The following is a 19,625-nucleotide window of genomic DNA, read 5'->3' as shown; positions in this document are numbered from 1 at the left end:
GGCATCTGTGAAGAGAGCAAATAGGTTTTCTAGTCTACAGTCTTTACCTATGTCTATTAAAGGTCACCAAAAGCAGCCATACATTTTGTATCCCCTTTTTTAGCTTCATTTGGTACTGGTACTTGTAAATGGTTTAATCGTGCTATAGAATCTGCAAAACCCTTTCTGCCACCTAAAATAGTCCTTGTTGTTTAAGGTTCTTTAACCACTGTGGTTTAAGTAGAGAAACAAAAGCAGTGGATATTCCAAGTTAGAATTCCAGCTCAGCCACTGACTCTCTGTGTGACATACTTGTGCCTCCTACGCAACTAACTATAGGTTTGCACTGAAAACCCCTGAGGCCAGACAATAACTATTTGTTGGGAAATGCTTGGCAAACTGTGTCCAATGAATACTGTAAATTAAATGTTACAGAACTAAACGTTTTACAGTTTTACAATTTTGCTCTATAGAAATTATTCATCTGCGGTATCATCGGGTCTTAGGATTTATTAATGATTTACTGTAGCCGTTAACGCTAGAACCGAACCGACCTGGTGCTTACATCCCCAGTCCGGTTCCAAGCCGGTCTTGTTCAGGACTCGAACAGCCCCGTTGCTGTCTTTAAGCAGACTAAGGCACTGTTTATTCTTTATAGAACTTAATGCAAAAGAGAAAAAAAAAACTTGGTCTGCGATGGTTACAGCTGGGTTTGTGTGCATTGCTACTTCCATAACACTATGTAACACAATTTATTATTTCCCACAAACTTTGCTTTTGTGACCAGGACAGTGATATTTCAAAATATCACTATTGCCAATGGGAAAACGGGCAAATGTGTGTCTTTTCGTTCACATAAAGTCAGAAAAAACAACATATGAAACATGTATTTATGCTAAAGTAATACAAAAATGACTACAAAAGATTTAGAAGTGAGTAGTTTTTTGAGATTTACGATTATACTGTATTTACAGTATAATCGTAAATCTCGAAAAACTACGCCCAAGAATGCCTGCCACGCTTTGCCCAAGGATGCCTGCCACACTTCGCCTAAGGATGCCTGCCTGGCATTGCCTGGGGCTGCCTGTGGCTCCGCGTTGCCAGGGGCTGCCTGTTGCTCCTCGTCGCCAGGGGCTGCCTGTGGCTCCGCGTTGCCAGGGGCTGCCTGTTGCTCCTCGTCGCCAGGGGCTGCCTGTGGCTCCGCGTCGCCAGGGGCTGCCTGTGGCTGCCTGTGGCTGCCTGTGGCTCCGCGTCGTCAGGGGCTGCCTGTCGCTCCGCGTCATCTGGGGCTGCCTGTCGCTCTGGATCGCCAGGGGTTGCCAGCTGCTCCCCATCACCTTGGGTCACTGGAATTGGGAATTCTCTGGAGAATTGGAGGACATTTTCAGTAACTGATTGTGACGGAAGAGCCCGACCCTGTGTGTATTTTCTGTTATATGTTGTGTGTTGTGTGTTCGGTGAGTGGAGAACGGGATTGGAGACGGAGGTAAAGAGAATAATAATAACACCGTTTTTTGGTTCCTGGGTAGTAAGTATTATTTCCTAATTGCTTATGCCTCAAAAGTAAAAAAAAAATGGCTATTATTCCCCACAAACTTTGCTTTTGTGACCAGGACAGTGATATTTTGAAATTTACTTATTTCTAATGAGAAAACGGTCTTTTCGTTCACATAAAGTCAGAAAAAAACAACATATGAATCCAAATTAACATGTATTTATACTAAAGTAATACAAAAATGACTACAAAAGATTTAGAAGTGAGAAGTTTTTCGGGATTTACGATTATAGTATCACTTTCACGAATCAGCCCCCAAATTTAGTCTCCCATCATGTTCTCGTTATACTGTCCTTGGTAGCTGCGTTCAAAGTCCAGTATATCCTGGTGGAAGCGCTCGCCTTGCTCCTCCGAATATGCTCCCATGTTCTCCTTGAATTTATCAAGATGAGCATCAAGGATATGGACTTTGAGAGACATCCTACAGCCCATTGTGCCGTAGTTCTTCACCAGAGTCTCAACCAGCTCCACATAGTTTTCGGCCTTGTGATTGCCCAGGAAGCCCCGAACCACTGCGACAAAGCTGTTCCAAGGCCTCAGACAGCTTAAGGGAAGAAGTCTTGAAGGTACTTGAAGGCTGCCGACTCCTTATCTAGAGCTCTGACAAATTATTTCATAAGGCCCAATTTGATGTGCAGTGGTGGCATCAGCACCTTCCGGAGGTCCACCAGTGGCTCCCACTTGACGTTGTTCCTCCCCATAGAGAACTCGGTCCACTGTGGCCAGTCCCGCCTGTGGTAGTGCTCCTTGGTGTCCCTGCTGTCCCAAAGGCAAAGATAGCAGGGAAACTTGGTAAAACCGCCTTGGAGACCAATCAGGAATGCCACCATTGAAGCCTCTTGATGCCATCTCAGAAAAATGCAGATATGTATCCACTTAGGCAGCTGGAACTAAACTGAACTGGTGGGCTTAAGGCCCCTGTATTTATTCTACTATTTATATTACTGGAAAGTTCTAGAAAGTTCTAGAAGTTACTCCAAGTTTACTCAGCACTGAGTCTATCTGGAATGTTCTGGAAAATAGGTAAATTTCAAAATATCACTGTCCTGGTCACAAAAGCAAAGTTTGTGGGGAATAATAGCCATTTTCTATACTTTTGAGGCATAAGCAATTAGGAAATAACACTTACTACCCAGGAACAAAAAAATAAATAAATAAATAGTTACACAACAGCAGACTCTGGGTATGAAGGTGTGGTATCCAAAGCAAATAGACAAACAAAACAGACACAAAACCAAACCAAACAAATATCGTGTCGGTTTAAAACCAGTACAGGTAGTAATTGTTTTGTCTTACTGACTCAATAGTCTTAAATGCTGACAACAGCGCGAGATACTCCTTTTATAGGATGTGGCTGCTTCCAATTAGCATCAATTATTATATTTAGGAGTAGCCACATTCTCACATGTTTTTGGCAGGATCAGGAATTAACCCCATCCCTTTCAACCACCACCAAAACACACACAAACACCACAATATTTACAGGCAGAGATCTTGTTTAGTTTTATTTTGTGCTATTTTGTATTTGCGAATAACACAAGGCTCTAATTAAAAGTATACATTGTTATTGCCTTTTAATTACCAATAATAATAATAATAATAATAATAATAATAATAATAATAATCAAACATGTAAAAGGACAATAACATTTTCATGGTGGTAGATACTAGCATATTAGTGGTGTATCAACATATGTATCTTTACTATAGGCTTTCCTACAGTTTTGTAGTTTGTGTTCGATCCCCCCACTGGAAATTTGATATTACTGACTCAATAGTCTTAAATGCTGACAACAGCGCGAGATACTCCTTTTATAGGATGTGGCTGCTTCCAATTAGCATCAATTATTATATTTAGGAATAGCCACATTCTCACATGTTTTTGGCAGGATCAGGAATTAACCCCATCCCTTTCAACCACCACCAAAACACACACAAACACCACAATATTTACAGGCAGAGATCTTGCTCTGACGTAGTGCCGCATTGACAAATTATGATACTTACAGAAGGACAGTCAATTCTCGTTAATATGAATTCCAAGGGACCAGCAACAGATTTTGCATTATACCACTAATTTGTATTGTAATGAGTAGCCTATAAGCCAAATGTGTATTTATTTAAGTTAGTCAGTGGTGTAGTGCTAAATTGTGCACAATTACAAACCACTTGCACATTAATAGAATAGGTGTGTTTTCTATTCCTGTACAGATGCTCAGAATGAGCTGGAGGGGTTAGCGGAACATGTGTGCAGTCTATTGCCCCTAACAAGTTGGGGAAACCAGAAATGTAACACAGATGTGTTTTCGAGGCTAGTAAGTACACCCTGCTTTTAGGTAAAAATAGGTATTTGGGTGTTCACCTCAAAAATGCATTGAGCACAACTGGCAACGCACTAGAAAAACCCCACAGGGAAATGTCAGCAACAGTTGCGACTGTTTTAAAACATGCTTTCAAAAGTTCTGAGCAAATTGATGCAATTGTAAATGTCACAATTGCCGACAGCTTTAGAACATCTCATTATAATATTTGAGAACCCTCATTTGAATCTCCACCCCCATATTTTCGAATTTATGCAGGACCATCCATAATTACAGATTCATCTAAGGATGAAATGCAAAGCAAAACTTCTGCTGCAAAGCGTTCCATAAAAAGTCACTAATAGCATTGTGCATGTTTAGTACATTTCACCCTAGACTTCTGACTCGTTTGCAACTACTTTTCAACTATTGTGAGAGCTGCAATCTACATCTACCCCTATATATCTTTAAAAAAAAAAAAAAATACAGTACGTAATTGAAAAAATATTACATTGAAATGTAATGACCTACAAATTCATGCTAATATTATTACTAATACTGTACTCATATTATGCATACATGTAGTGTATACCTTTTGATGATTTTAAATGCTTCTGCCTTTGAGTCGTCTTGTAATAAATACTGTATTGTTTAATTTTCACTTGGTCTGTTTTGTGTTTTAATACTGTTTTGATGTCTAAAAAGTGCATTTTTTATAGTGCTGAAAGTTCACATTGAAACCATGTCGATGAGTAAATTAGTAGGTGCACATCTGAAAGCAGTGCAAAATTTGGCACGACACAGGGAACTTATAGAAATAATTGCTCGATATGATGAGTTATTTGCTGCTCATATGGAAATAAGGAACCATATTTACTAGAATGTCAGAAACCGCACAGAATGACCTGATTTCATATATTTCCTTTACTGTGTTAGAATAAATCAATAAAGAAATGAATGAATGAAACTATTTTTTTTTTTTGCATGACAGATTGATTAGATGAAACAACAGGTTTGTAATTGTGCCTTTTGTGACATAGAAGTCAACAGCCACCACGGTACAGAATGGTCTGTAGTTATTTTGTTGGTCGTTTATTTAAGTATTTTTTGTATAAACCTCCCAATTTAAAAATGTCACTCTATGTTTGCTTTATAATGATTTTTCATTTTAATTTAGTTTTATATTGGCATTTTGTTTCATTTTTTTTATATATGTTGCGTTTAGTTTTATTTTGTGCTATTTTGTATTTGCGAATAACACAAGGCTCTAATTAAAAGTATACATTGTTATTGCCTTTTAATTACCAATAATAATAATAATAATAATAATAATAATAATAATAATAATAATCAAACATGTAAAAGGACAATAACATTTTCATGGTGGTAGATACTAGCATATTAGTGGTGTATCAACATATGTATCTTTACTATAGGCTTTCCTACAGTTTTGTAGTTTGTGTTCGATCCTCCCACTGGAAATTTGACAGTAGTAAAGTTGTATACTGCCAAATTGTGGTAAAATGTTAAGATGTGAAAAATGTTGTCTGTCAGAATACGGTAATAAGATTATACTGCTGCAGCCTTCTGCCTTTTCTTCTGACTCCCCATTTATTTTTTGGCTACCAGCCACCACCTGTACATACAGTGTATACTAGTTTCTGTTTTCTATAACAAAAATAATGTGTTGTACCTTGTTTATATTTTCTAATTTATTTAAAAAAAAAATTTAATGAATGTTTTGTTTGAATATATTGTACTATTTAAAAAGATAAGAATAAAAAAAAATAAAATAAATAGTTACTGGACAGAAAGCTGGCATTTACAGAATCAAGCTGTTCATTCTTTATTATGGCTTGTCAGCCTGCCATCACACATAATTTGCTGTTCCAAGAAGTTGATTTCATTCGTTTCATGCATGGGCTTTTCAGATGGTATCAGTTTGTTGAGTGTCACTCATTTCAGGTGAGAAGACTTTTTTTTTTTTAATATTGCTGAAGAAGGCCTTGTTACAAAATGAAACATGCAAACTGTACACAAGCAGTTCTGTTATGTTAAAGGTTAGAGACTCACCAGACACAAAACACCAAGAACCTCTCTGTGTGCAAACTTCAAGCAGCTGTATGGCAGCCAATTGGATAGTAGGCCTTAGATGCACCGGCTGTGATAGGGTTCTTACTCAGGACTTCCTCCTTAATAGCCCAGAGCCTTAATCACTGTAGAAAATATGCAGACGTAGAGCCTCGCATGATCTACGCATCAGGCTAAAGCAGTGATCTACGCATCAGTCTAAAGCAGATACAGACCTGAATTATTACCTTGTGTGCACTGGTTCCTTTTTCTCTATGACAAGTATAGTACTTGTTACTTCTTACTGTCACTATATCAATCAATTTGTTGCTGAGCCGGTAGAGGTGTTTTTTTCTTTCTTGTATCATTATACTCTAAAAAGACGTGACAGCGAGGATTCAAACTTCAGAAAGTACACGTGAATAATTTTTCTATTTTCTTATTGTGGGATTAGCATTTACTGTAGGCTTATCAAGACAGGTGAAAGTGAAAGCTGTTGTATTTCAGCTGAAGTGCAAGACTGCTCAGTCTTAAGTGGGTTTGAAATATAAATGACAAATTCCCCAATGTGTGAAGACTTTCGTTTGCAAAGTCTTGATGCTAATTGCTCAAAGGCTGTTGATTTATCATTTTAAAAAGTGATAATATGATTTAAGTAATTTCATCTGACATTTGTGACAGTATATCTTTCCTCCTTAGCAGGTTTTTGCTAGTATAGTTAATGTAGTCATTTTTAATGAATACAAAAAGTGTGCTCCATTAACTTATTTTAATATTAATTACATTGGGGTCTATTTTAATTACAATGTTGGCCTTGTTGGTATATTTATTGTTCTTAGTTATTTTATAACAGGGGAGTCCATAAATCATCCCTGTATGCCTCACATTACATTCTTTGATAACAGTTTATGTGGCATCTAAGGACATGTTGATTAGTGATTAGTAACAGCAGCTGCTTGCTGTAACACCTCTGGTAGAAAAGACTAGGCGCTTACCTTTACTGAGTCATCCTGTCCAAAGGAGTGAAAGGGAGCTTTTGGCTTTTATATTCTTTATATGAACAAAGAAGAGACACAATATCAAGGTTTCCTTCAATAACCTACCGTAGCCTTATATATTATTAACAATTCAGAATGACCTGCTAGTGACTGTATGAAGTCACTTTGTACCTTTCATATGTAGAAACTGTCCACAGAGCAATAGAACCTAGCATATGGCAGTAGTTACTGTATTGATGGGGAACAACATTCTTCTCACCAATGGTGATTTGGTCGACACTAGGGCTGCAGCGAAGGGTACATTTTGACCTTCGAAGGATTGGAAAACACATTACCGAAGGAAGATTCGAACCTTCTATGGTACTACTTTGCATAATTTACTGATGACTTCACCATAGCTACTTGTTTATACATTATATAATACAGTAATCATGTTTTCATAATTAAAAAAAAAACAAAAAAAGCAATACATTACAGTCCATTCATAAGAATCACATCCGTCCTGGGTGTTTTGATTATTATAAGTGGATGATTCTTAAAAGCGGACTGATATGATTACTGTGGTGCAGAATTAAACTTAGTATGAGAATAAGAGCTTGTTCCCTGGCTGCAGTGTAACGGGTTGATCACTAGATGTCACGAGTTCCTGCATGTACAGTATGCACACCCACGAAAAATCCACTACTGCTTTCCTTAAGAAATTATGGAGAATAGTCAGTTGGTTAACTGCTTGTTAAAGTTAATGACACCTCGATAGAAATGGCTTAGCCGATAGGTTTGTGATGAGGGTATAGAGGCGTAAGGAAGCAGAAGCAACAAAAATAAACCAAAACTCGAGTAAGAGATCTAGTGTGTGTTCCACACGATGTACGGTTAGTTAGTGCTCCAGCTGAGAGTGAGGTTTATTTTGTTTGTTTTATTAGCGGTTGTTTCGCCACCGCAGTGTAAGAAAAGTAAAACCAACACCAGTTTAAAACTGTAAATCAAGACTCCAGCCTGAATTTACACTGTCCTCGGCCACTCTCTCGCATTACAATTATCAAAAGCATGCCATTAGCAGTTTAAGTACAGCATACAGTTGTAAATGGTGCTCAATCACCGAGGACAATACATCAAAACAAGTCCTTGTGGATGCAGCTTGTTATACGATCACAGTTATGACTTATGTTTACTCAAGGCTGCAGAATCCTGTTTTATTACAATATACTTGAGAAGCGATCGTCTCATGAGGGTGCCTAGTTTAACTACCCTGCAGTGTTACGTGACCTTTGAATTAAAATGACATCACAGTACAGTATTTTACTGTCAGGAATACCCCAGCATTTAAACATCGCTGGCTTACTTATTTTCTGCTGCAATGCAAATCTCACAGTTTTTCATTAAACAGAGATGCAAAAGTCTGCAATCCCCTCCCCTCTTCCTCCTCCTCACCGTGCCACACCGCACCGTCTACATGCGTATCACACAACTGCTGTACTCAGTATATATTCAATGAACATGTATTCATTTTATTGAAACACATTTTCACTAACAGAGAACACAAAAAAAACATACCTGCATGATGCAACGGTGCAGTCACATTTGATTACAAACAGTGCAGTGTTTCCTGCATCATTGCACTATCCACGCTGCGTACGTGCCTAACCACGCGAGATATGATCAAATTCAAATTCAAAAACAGCATTTATTGTCTGTACACGTCATTGCACTTGATCAAGTACCGTATTACATGTAGTCAGTTTGCCCTGAAATGATTCTTACAGGCTGATTATTTTACATTGATTGGTGTAGGAATGATTTGGTCCCAGTGGTTTTGATCACTATATGCGGTTGATTCGTATATCAGTGATTCTTATAAACTGACTGCACTGTACATGTTTATTTACACGTAATTGATGCTGATTGGAATGTATACAGTAAGCTTGTATTTCAGCAACACCAACTGCAGCGGACTTGGGCAAAACAAAGCTTTATTTAACAGTCACCGTTCTAAGCAGGCTATCAGTCACACTTACATTTTACTACTACTAAAAATATTAATAATAATATTAATAGTACTGTGAACTTACGCTTGTCAAGTGACCCCAGAGATTGGGTATGGCTCTTGCACAGTCTGCATTCAACATTTCTTTTGGTCGTCTGGGCATTTAACAAAAAAATCCCAAACAGCAGAGGGGTTTTGAGACATTTTTTTCAATACGGCTTACGCTATACGGCACTTTGCTGTCGAGATGGTGAATGAAGAAATTAAAGGTTTGCCTCTGGATAACACGAGCTGGAGGGGGGAGGGGTGGACGGTGGTCAATTCTCGAAATTAAAATGATTAATGTTAGCGTATATTTTGTATGTTTCAAACATATTGTACCATAGCACTGTCTTGTACACTAGGTACAGAGTACATATTTTACTGAAGCACTACAACTGCTATAGGTATCCTCCCAGTGCTTTGGCATACTCTACCCTGCTCCATACACGGCAGCGGCGTCATATACAGTTACTACGTATGTTTTGTACTGTGTCACCCGGGTGTATATGTGATGGCAAAGATTGGGGACCAGCTAGACTTGTTCAGTTAGGGGAAACTAGAACTCAGGACAGTTGGCATTGATGCCAGGCAGCTGGGAGAGTTAAGTTTGACATATCCCCTGGGGTTATGGCATGGGATAGTATTGGTGTGATGCTATAGGTTAATATGTGTGTGCCGAGTCCCGTGGGATTGTTCTTGGGGTTATTGGGGTTCACCTAGTATGTAGTTAGGAACCTACATAGCAGTGGGTGGGAGAAAGTGGAAACCATAATAGGCAGTTGACAGATGTATGGCACACTGTATAATTTGTAATAGAAATAACTATAAATACATCCCCAGTTTGTTAGCTTTATCTGACTATGGTGTCAAGGCCGGTGCGTACAAAACATAACAAATTTGGCAGTGTGCTTATTGCAGTTTTTTTTTTTTTTTTTTAGATTTTTTAGTTTTGTAGTCTTTTCATTTTTGTCATCCAGATTTGTGTTTCTTTTTATTTGGAGGTTCCCGGTTTCATTTTTGATGGTATAAAATCATATAATTATAATGAGTGTTTAGGTGTTATGTTAATAATAGACGTTATAATGAGGCTCGACAAAACGCTTGTCAAATGAAGTCTTGTTGTTGGAAAGTAAATGTGCCAGTTATAGAATGTATTTGATTGGCGTATGTGTATAAGTCTATGTTGAGTCAGCCAATAGCTTTCGGCTGTACAAAAAACTGGGGAGGATAAGGAGCCAATAAGGAGTGAGAAGAGGCATGATTAACGGAACAGTATGCAAACAAGAAAAGAAAAAAGGGGAGATCTGAAAAGTTTCACTGCACAGCATGCATACAGTTTAGTTTAGTGAAAACTAAACATTTCTGCTTGAGTAGTGTAGCTGGTACAGAAATAATACATTTACTCATATTTGCAATTTCATTTCTGTAACTGTGTGGGGCCCCCCTCTGGTGTTGGGGCTCTGTAGGCTTGCCTGGATTGCCTGGGTGCTGACGCTGGCCCTGCATAGTTTCTACGAGTGTCCTTATTGTCCGGCACTACAATGTTGACAGTGTCTGTTTAGTTATCTCCCTGCATGGCTTTCTGTTTCATTTAATAATATAACAATGTAAGTAATGCATATTAACTTTACTAAATGACAAACTGTTGCATAGTTTATGTATTTTTGATATTTGGAAAGATAATTGTGTTTAATAAAAAAACATTGGAGGCCAGGGAGTTAGGGGATTAATTGGCACACACACATGCAAAGAAGACTAAAAGCTTATTTTTTAAAATCTACAGGCGGAAAACTTTACAGTGACTGGAGAGGCCTTGTAACTAAAAAATCTGTGAGATTTCCACCAGCTGAAAAGAAAAGAAGTGTTTCTGCTGGGCCTTTGAAATACTTGAGCAGGAGAACAGAGGAGTCGCCATACCCACAGTGCAAAGCTGTACTAATTTATAATGTTCAATTGCCTGTAGAGGAGGCTTCAAAACAGCAGGTAAGAGAGAAAGGACACTTAATATCTTCAAAGTTTACTCCGACATGGATATACTGTACTAAATTTAAAGGGGCATGTTGATGAAGATGCACATATTAAAACAAAAAAACAGCAAGTAATTTCCAGTAGACTGTAATGACTTTAGTTCAGTGACCGTACATCTGGTGTTTAACATTATCTGCAAATAATGATCTTAAACTAAACTAAAATTGTTATAAACTGCACACCCAAACTGTAGTTATAGAACAGATGAGTTACAAAAAAACCCAGTATCATACAGTGAAGAAACCTTATCCATATCTTTAGACCACAGTATTATTAGCAGTGGAAACAGTAGTTGTGATATTATAGCACACAAGCTTGGTACCATGGCACTACAGTAGAACAACATTGGAATGCAACATTTGAAAATATTATCACTTATGTTAATGTTCTACTGCACTTAAGGTTGGTAGCTGCCCTTGTGCTATCATTGACCCGCTAAACAAATCTATTGCATCTAGTACCACTGCTTTGCCATTAAATATGTTTCGGTCAAGGTGCCAACTACACCACACTGTAGTTTACAAGCTGTTGTTTTTGAATGGGAATATTTTCAAATACAGTTGTGGTGCCATTGACAGTTGCAATTACAAGATGTTTTTAGGTTTTAACTCATAATTCTTAACCCTTTCTTGCTTATAATAACTAGTTCAACATGCTTGACTGAAATGGAGGTATGTGGAAGGGGAGCAGAGAGCCCTGCACATAAATAGAAGGCAGGGCCAAGCCTGCTGGGAAATAAATGTATTGTTATGTTTTAAAATGCATTGCTTGTTTATAAGAACAGGTGAATTACTGGGTGTACTGAGAGGAGGTATGTGGGAGAGAGACAGCAGAAAAATAAAAAGTTCAAACAAAAAGAAATCTCAACACTGACACCAAACACATTGCAATTGCTTTCTTTCAAAAGTAGCAATTGCTTTCTTTCAAAAGTAGCAATTGCTTTCTTTCAGTTTCGTTTTCACTTTTACTTTCTCTCCTGTCTCTCTCCCACGTACCTCCTCTATGTAACCCACAAATTCACTAGTCAAATGTTTGCATATTTAACCCAACAAAACATTATATTAAAATGTAAGTTCAAAAGAAATGTTCATTTACAGTTTACTTGGTTCACGGGACAAGACCGAACCGATCGGTGTCCAAGGCTGCGAAGCAAGGGTTACTTCAGGCGTTAATGAAGAGAAGGCTAGCGGACACGTTTAAAGAGATGACATTAGAAGTCGCTCCGACTAACCAGGAACACTTACCCTTAGGGAGACTGGCATGGCCGACCTCCAAGACAGAGCTACACAGGGTAGCAGGAATTCTGAAAGAGAAAAGGAAATGAACCTGCAAAGAAGGGGCCAAAGAGGAACACTGGCGTAAATGAAATCAAGTTGTTAGTAAAGAATACACGCTTTCTCCCTGGCTCAGGGAGCGCCGCCCTCTCGGAGGTGAGACCGAACCAATCGGCCTCCAAGGCTGGGGAGCATGTAGGCCGCCCCAGGGGGAACCTGGCATGCTAGTGAGATTTTTAAGAGATTTGGCCCGGGGTCCCCTCTGGCTCTTGGAGGACCTTCCTCTCTGAGGCTGAGGTGGCAGGCTCGGGATTTTGCAAACAAGTAGGAGCACAACAAAACACAGAGCATGGCGGAGTATAAGCAGCACCGTGAAGCCAAGAGAGGTATGGCAGAGCCCACCAATCAAAATGCATATAAATTAAAACAAACTCCTATAAAACCACCCCTATAAAAAATTCTCACAACCAAATCACAGAAAAATTTAACAATCTTAAGTGAAAGCCTAGCAACGCATAGCGAAGTACAGACGGCAGAAATGGAAATGACAAGTGGGGTCTGCAGCACTATGTGACAATACGCAAAAAGCAAGACAGAGAATGACTGTTCTACCTGTTCGACCTAGGGCTTAAATAGGGAGGTTAATTGATTGGCTGGATGAACTAGTGGGGAGCCCCTGCTAGTGGTTACAGTAAAACCAGGGCCTTATTCACCAAACAATTCAGAATACTTGTAATTACAGTGCATGGTCAAAACAGTAAAGTGTGAGTCCTCCAACTCTATGAAAATAAAAAAAGAAAAAAATGAAAACTAGTAATTGTAACACAGAAAAGTCCATCAGCTGTTAACCTGTATTATAAAATGGCAAACATAGAGGGAGCAGTCTCATTAGTTAAATGTTGCAACCTGTACAGCTCTGTCACCATAGCAAAGTTTGGAACTTTCTAGAACCATTCTGCCTGATTCACTTGACAACCAATCCACTAGGATCGGGGATGGCATTTTGTAAGCGTAACAACACTCCAGAGTGTAATTTGAAATCTGCCAGTCGTGGCTTAGCAGCACCTCTAGCATGCAGATATTTGACCATTCTGTAATGCTATTTCTTTCATAATTCAGTTGTACCCACCCTCACATTAAACTACATAGTCCTGTCAGTAAATAGTTATTATTAAAAAGTACATAGTTGCACAGAAATCTCAAAAAGGACAAAATTAAGACCTCTTCTGCAAACAACATCACATCTGAAATTGTGTCCTAGATAACTGTATTTTATGAATTTTGGACTATATTTTAGCAAATCAATTGTGGTATCGTTTTACTGCGAGGAAATCTTTTATAGTACACCTTGATTCTGTTTGGTAGGGGAAAAGTGTTTTTTAAAATGCATTTTAATAAGAAATATATTGGTATATAACTAATGGTAAATATTCCACAAGGAATTAACTTTTGAAAAAAAATCAGCAGTTAACTATAGGTTTAAGAAAAAAAGCTAGTACTGTTCTTTATTATAAAACATTCATTCATTCTATTAAACTATGCAACAAGAACATGTAGTTACCTGCACTCCACGGCCATTTCTACTCAACAGCCTGAGGTATCTCTTTGTCCCATTCATTCTCTGTCAAACATGTTTTAACAGCTGGTAACTGACCATTTTTAATTGGGATTTTTATAGCTTTTTACTGTCTCTTCACCTGTCCTATGCAGAGAAGATAGCTGTGTTTTTTTCCTAAAATACATAATGTAGGATACATTTCTTATGCGTAAGTAGCTCTTTCTTGACGTTTGATGCTGCTTGCAGGTATGTCATCTTTTTTTTTAAAATAATGCAGTGCCTGACAGCTATTAAATTAATGTAATTTATGCACAGGGATGTAACCTTAATCAGGCTGTGAGGCAGTTATGCATTTGTATTAGACAGTCTGCAACATGATTTATTAAGCTGCTCACAAGCAGCACAAGTTGTAAATCTGCATTTGCTTTTCAAATATGAAAAGCCTCATGAGGACATTTGGACAACTTCTATTAAAACAGGTCACAGTAAGAGTTTTCAGCTCACACAGTTCATGCACTGTTACTGATTTTGTTATGTATGTACCAACAGTTTGTGAGTTTTATAAGAAAGGAGTCAACAAGGTAAATAAGCAATCCACATTTATTTAGGCACTTAACAATAGCTCTCCAAACGCTTCTGTGTTCTGGCACTAAAAGAACACGCTGCCCTATTTATTTATTCATTTTCAATTATTTTTTTATAAATTTTCTGCTTCCAGACGTAATGATAATAATAAAAAAAGACAACATAACATAATATATAATACAGAAACAATGAGAAAAAAAGTAATTGAAAATTACAGCATTACTGTTTGGTGACATAATTGAAAATAAAATAATTAAATAAATAAATGTATAGGCTAAATCATCTTATTAGCATTACCTACAAGTGTATGGCATACATTAAATGAACAAAAGTACCTTCATTAAATACAGGACCCTATAGTGAGAGGAAAGAAGAAAAACATAAGTAAATAAAGGGAAAGACTCTAGAATATTCTCTGACTATTGCGAGAAAGTGCAGACAACAATAGTAGGAGTTAGAAAGTGGGGGTTGTAAGTTGTAAGGTGTCAAAATATTAGAGAAAGGGCTGCCATGCAATATAGGATTTAATACTAGATCCCTTAAGAGTAAATCTGATTTTTTCAAGTTTGAGGAATTGCATGTTGTCTGTAATCCAATGAACATGAGAAGGTGGGGCAGGCTGCCTTCAATTCATCTAATTAAGGCAGCAGGCCAACAGAGATGCTGGATTGGAGTTTGAACAAAGGAAGCCCATCACTTGCAACACCAAATATCACTATCAGTGGTGTGGGGTCAGTCAGGTGCTATCAGTGGTGCGGGGTCAGTCAGGTGCTATCAGTGGTGCGGGGTCAGTCAGGTGCTATCAGTGGTGTGGGGTCAGTCAGGTGCTATCAGTGGTGTGGGGTCAGTCAGGTGCTATCAGTGGTGCGGGGTCAGTCAGGTGCTATCAGTGGTGTGGGGTCAGTCAGGTGCTATCAGTGGTGCTGGCTCAGTCAGGTGCTGTCAGTGGTGTCGGGTCAGTCAGGTGCTATCAGTGGTGTGGGGTCAGTCAGGTGCAACCAGTGGTGCATGGTCAATCAGGTGCTATCAGTGGTGCAGGGTTAATCAGGTGCTATCAGTGGTGCTGGGTTAATCAGGTGCTATCAGTGGTGTGGGGTCAATGGGCAAATCGAACATTTGGGAGAAGGTCTCAAAGACAAAGTTCTAAAGTGCAGCTAACCTGGGACAGGTCCAAAACATATGGATCAATTAGGCTGGAGCGTGCTTACACCTATCACATGTAGGATCAATATTAGGATAAGTGTTTGCCAATTTCATTTTGGGCATGTGGATGTGATGAAGGATTTTGAATTGAATCAGAGCGTAATGTGCACAAATAGAAGAGGAGTGTACTCTTAAAGTAAGTATTGTCTGTAAAATGAAAGCCAAGGTCCTGCTGTTAGGCAGCCCTTATAGTAGTTATTGGAGGACAATGTAAGGAAAAAATAGAATTGTAAATTATATCATCAATATACAGATCTTTCACAAATTTCAGACCCTTACCATGCCATGCCTGGAAGGAAACAGCATTCAAAGAGGGTACAAAATTATGATTCATAGCAATGGTAGAGAACATTGATTGAGATTGAAAACCAAAATTCTGTCTAAACTGGGCCCAAATCTTAAGGGAATGTTTTACTATAGGATTAGAACTAAACTGTGAAGGAAAGAGGCAGTGAGGAACATGTCAATGCTGGTAAAGATGTAGGCTGACAGGAGGCAACTTCAATCAGTAGCCAGGCAGGCCCCGGTTGCTGTAGATGATGGTGGAGTCAGTATGTGGTACAAAAAATATTATCTGACCAATAGTAAAATTGAAAGTTGGGCAAGGCCAATCCTCCTTAGGCCTTTGAAGGAAGGACCTGCGAATACGCAGGTTTTTCTTATTCCATATAAAAGGTGAGATTAGTGTATCCAGTGTCTTGATAAAAGATTTAGGAATAAAAATAGGAATACACTGGAAAAAATATAAGAATTTAGGAAGCACATTCATTTTAACTGAATTAATGCGGCCAGCAAGCGAGAGAAACAATAGAGTAATTGATTCAAGCCTGCGAGCTAAAGCCTTGGCCAAAATCTTGACATCTGCATTAAGTAATGAAACCCGGCGGTATGAGCTGCATTCGAGAGGGTCCTTATTCTTTTCTAACAGTAAAGATATTGAGGCTTGATAAAGTGTAGGGGGGGGGGGTTAGATTGTGACTTAAATGATTCAGTCACAAGTCTCAGGTCCAGGAGACTTGCCGCTTTGCATTGATTTAATTGCCTCTTATTTCTTTAATAGAAAAGGGCTCCTCTAAGGTAGCCTTTGATTGGAGGTTAATAGAAGGCAGGTCGAGATTATGAAAGAGTCAGTTAAAGAATGATCCATAACAGATTCAGAAGTGTACAAATTTCAGTAAAACAATTTAAATTGCTCATTAATAGATTTGTGCTCAGTTGTAACGGAGCCTGACTGTGTTTGAATTTCAGTAATCAAATGAGAAGCACTGGATTGGCGTAGTTGGTGAGCTAAAAGCTTGCTGGCTTTATCACCATGTTCATACAAAACATGGCGCAATCGGAGCAAATAAATCAAATTCCGTCTGCAATCTTAATCGCTCATTATACAAATCAGGGATGGTGCGGCAGCGTACTGCTGATCCAGATGAAGAATAAGATCAGTTAGCTCTGACGGTCTCTTCTTACAATGTTTGTTCTTTTGAGCAGTGAAAGAGATGATCTGACCACACAGGTAAGCTTTCATTGCCTGCCATACGTTTGTAATGGGGACTTTTGATGTGTATTAAAAAAAAAAAAGTAACCTGTTCAGACATAAATTGAATACATTTTTCATCAGAAAGTAGCAGGCTGCTAAAACGCCAAGGAGGCCTGGGTGTATCCTGCTTCAGAAAATGTAGTTCTAATGTGACAGGGGCATGATCACATATAACTAAGCTGTGACAAGTACAAGAACGAACAGATGACAGCAGTTTATTATCCCTGAAAAAATACTCAATATGTGAGAATGTGTGGTGAACAGGAGAAAAAAAAGAATATTGTCTACCTGCAGAAAATAAAAAGCACCATTGGTCAGAAACCCTGTACTCTGAAAGAAAAGATCGGATGGCTAAAGTAGTTTTAGAAAGTGAGGTAGATTTTGAGGATGAGCGATCTAATGCAGGATTTAAGCAACAATTAAAGTACCTACCCAAAAGTATGTGATATGCATTTAAATCAGGAAGTGAAGTAAAAAAATGTATAATAAAATCCCTGTAATGCCAGTTTGGGGCATAAACATTGGCCAGAATCATGGGAGCATTAGCAAGTCTGCTTACCACAACAACATAACGACCCTTCTTATCTGCAATAACTTCAGAAGCAACAAATGGTATGTTTTTTTATGTACTAAAATTGCAGCACCTGTGGCCTTGGCATGAAATGTTGAATGGTAGAGCTGCCCCACCCAATCCCTGCACAGGTGGAAGTGATCTGATATTCAAAATGGGTCTCCTGCAAGAATACAATTCCAACATTTAAATGCTGGAGATGCACTAGTACCTTTTTTCGTTTCACTGGGTAATTTAACCCTTCTACGTTCCAATTTACAAAATTGACAGCACTTCCTCTATTAGCACACATCGTAATGACAGCAAAAATACAAGATCAGACTGTAGGCTGTAAAAAATAAGACAAAGTAAGAGAAATCCGTTATCAACTTCAGATAGAGTGGTTGCATGAATAGTGCAGTTGTCTGAGACCTGAGTAGCAACTTCCCAAATGAGAAGCAAGCCCACCCAGACATTAAAAAACTCTAACCCACTCATCAGGTAAACCCCCGTTCACACGTGAGTTATACATACCTAAACCCACAGATACAAGTGAAAGATTACAACCCGTAAAATACACATTAAAACATTTTTGGAGGAAAATAATAAATATATATAAAAAAGATCGAATAAACAAATAGTTCTAATATTAAAGAGACTTAAATATGCAAGTAAGCAAAGACAGTAGCGACCCTAGGAGTCAATCCAGCTCACATATTGTAAAAAAAAAAAAAAAAAAAAAGACTATTTGACAATCGCAGTACAGGTGCCACGGCCAGTATTAAGCAGTCCAACTCAACCTACTTACAGCGTAATGTTTTTAAACTGAAAATAACCAGGGCTTAATTAAAACCCTGTTGACCAGTTCAGCATAGTCTACAAAAACAAAAACAGAAAACGATCATAATATAACTGTACTTCGCTGTGTTTAACTTTGGGGGGGGGGTGTTGCTGGCTTCCAGGCAAGGGAGAATGCCATTTTTATAGAAAGCTTCAGCCTCCTGTACCGAAGTGAAGATCAAATTCCGACCCTTGAAGAAAATACGAAGCCTGGCTGGATAGAGCAAGCTGAACTTAATACCCTGTTTGTATAGCCTTGTCTTTATGTCCTTAAAAGGTGCACGGCTTCTGGCGACATCTGAGCTAAGGTCTGGAAAAATAAAGATCTTTTGCTCCCGAAAGGCGAGGGTTCCCTGCTCCCGTTAGACTTAGTTTACGTCCCTCCCAGCTCTGTTGATTGTTAGTTGTTGATTTGCTAGTTGTTTTTCCGTGTTATTGACGTTATATTTTAATGATGCTTCAAGTAAGCTTGTGATGAGTGAGGAATGTAATGATAGCAGCATAGATCCAGACACAGCAAAGCGAGCATGTACATGAACGAAACAGTTTTAAAATGTACTTTTTTATGAACTAATATAAAAAGAACATTTTAAAAAAGCCCAGGGAGATTAGAAGTGTGGGATTTTAATCCAAGATGTTGGCGTTTGACATGCAGTTAAAACAGTTATATTGGACAAGAAGTCCCTAGATAGTGATATACTTGTTTTCAGTGTCTCTACTGAGTAGCGGCTGAGTGTAGCTTTGAAATATTTAAAAGCAGTGATATGCAAATGTAGTTAATTAAAATATCATTAAAAAATCCAATGCATGTTTATCAAGTTGTGTTTGTCTTTTATAGGGACATGTGAGGCTTATGACATTTTAGTGGGTCATGTTAGGCAGGATTCTGTGGAATTATTCTTTTATCTCTATGGTAGGTACAGTACCTTTATTGTGGTGTATATGTTACTATATATATCATATATATATATATGGCTCATATATATATATATATATATATATAGCAACAAAGTTTAATTAGGCTCATGATGTACTGAACAAACTTCATTAACGCCCGCACTCCCTACAATGACTAGTTGAAGATAAATATATGAACTGCATTTAACTCATGCCAGCTCTTAATTG

General features: G+C 38.3%; 1 protein-coding gene across 1 annotated transcript in view; it reads left to right on the top strand.

Annotated features, from left to right (window-relative positions):
* The first annotated feature begins 12,579 nt into the window (after window positions 1-12,579).
* Window positions 12,580-19,625, top strand: part of LOC121323117 (IQ domain-containing protein M-like) — a 47,884-nt gene continuing 40,838 nt past the window's right edge. Inside the window, exon 1 of the mRNA XM_041263952.1 lies at window positions 12,580-12,616. Coding sequence (XP_041119886.1) covers window positions 12,580-12,616 — 37 coding nt within the window. The remainder of the gene's footprint in view (window positions 12,617-19,625) is intronic.

Source organism: Polyodon spathula, chromosome 1, assembly GCF_017654505.1.
Source record: "Polyodon spathula isolate WHYD16114869_AA chromosome 1, ASM1765450v1, whole genome shotgun sequence".
In the NCBI taxonomy this organism is placed as follows: Eukaryota; Metazoa; Chordata; class Actinopteri; order Acipenseriformes; family Polyodontidae; genus Polyodon; species Polyodon spathula.
The sequence above is the reverse complement of the archived record's forward strand: the minus strand, read 5'-3'. Positions and strand labels throughout refer to the sequence as shown.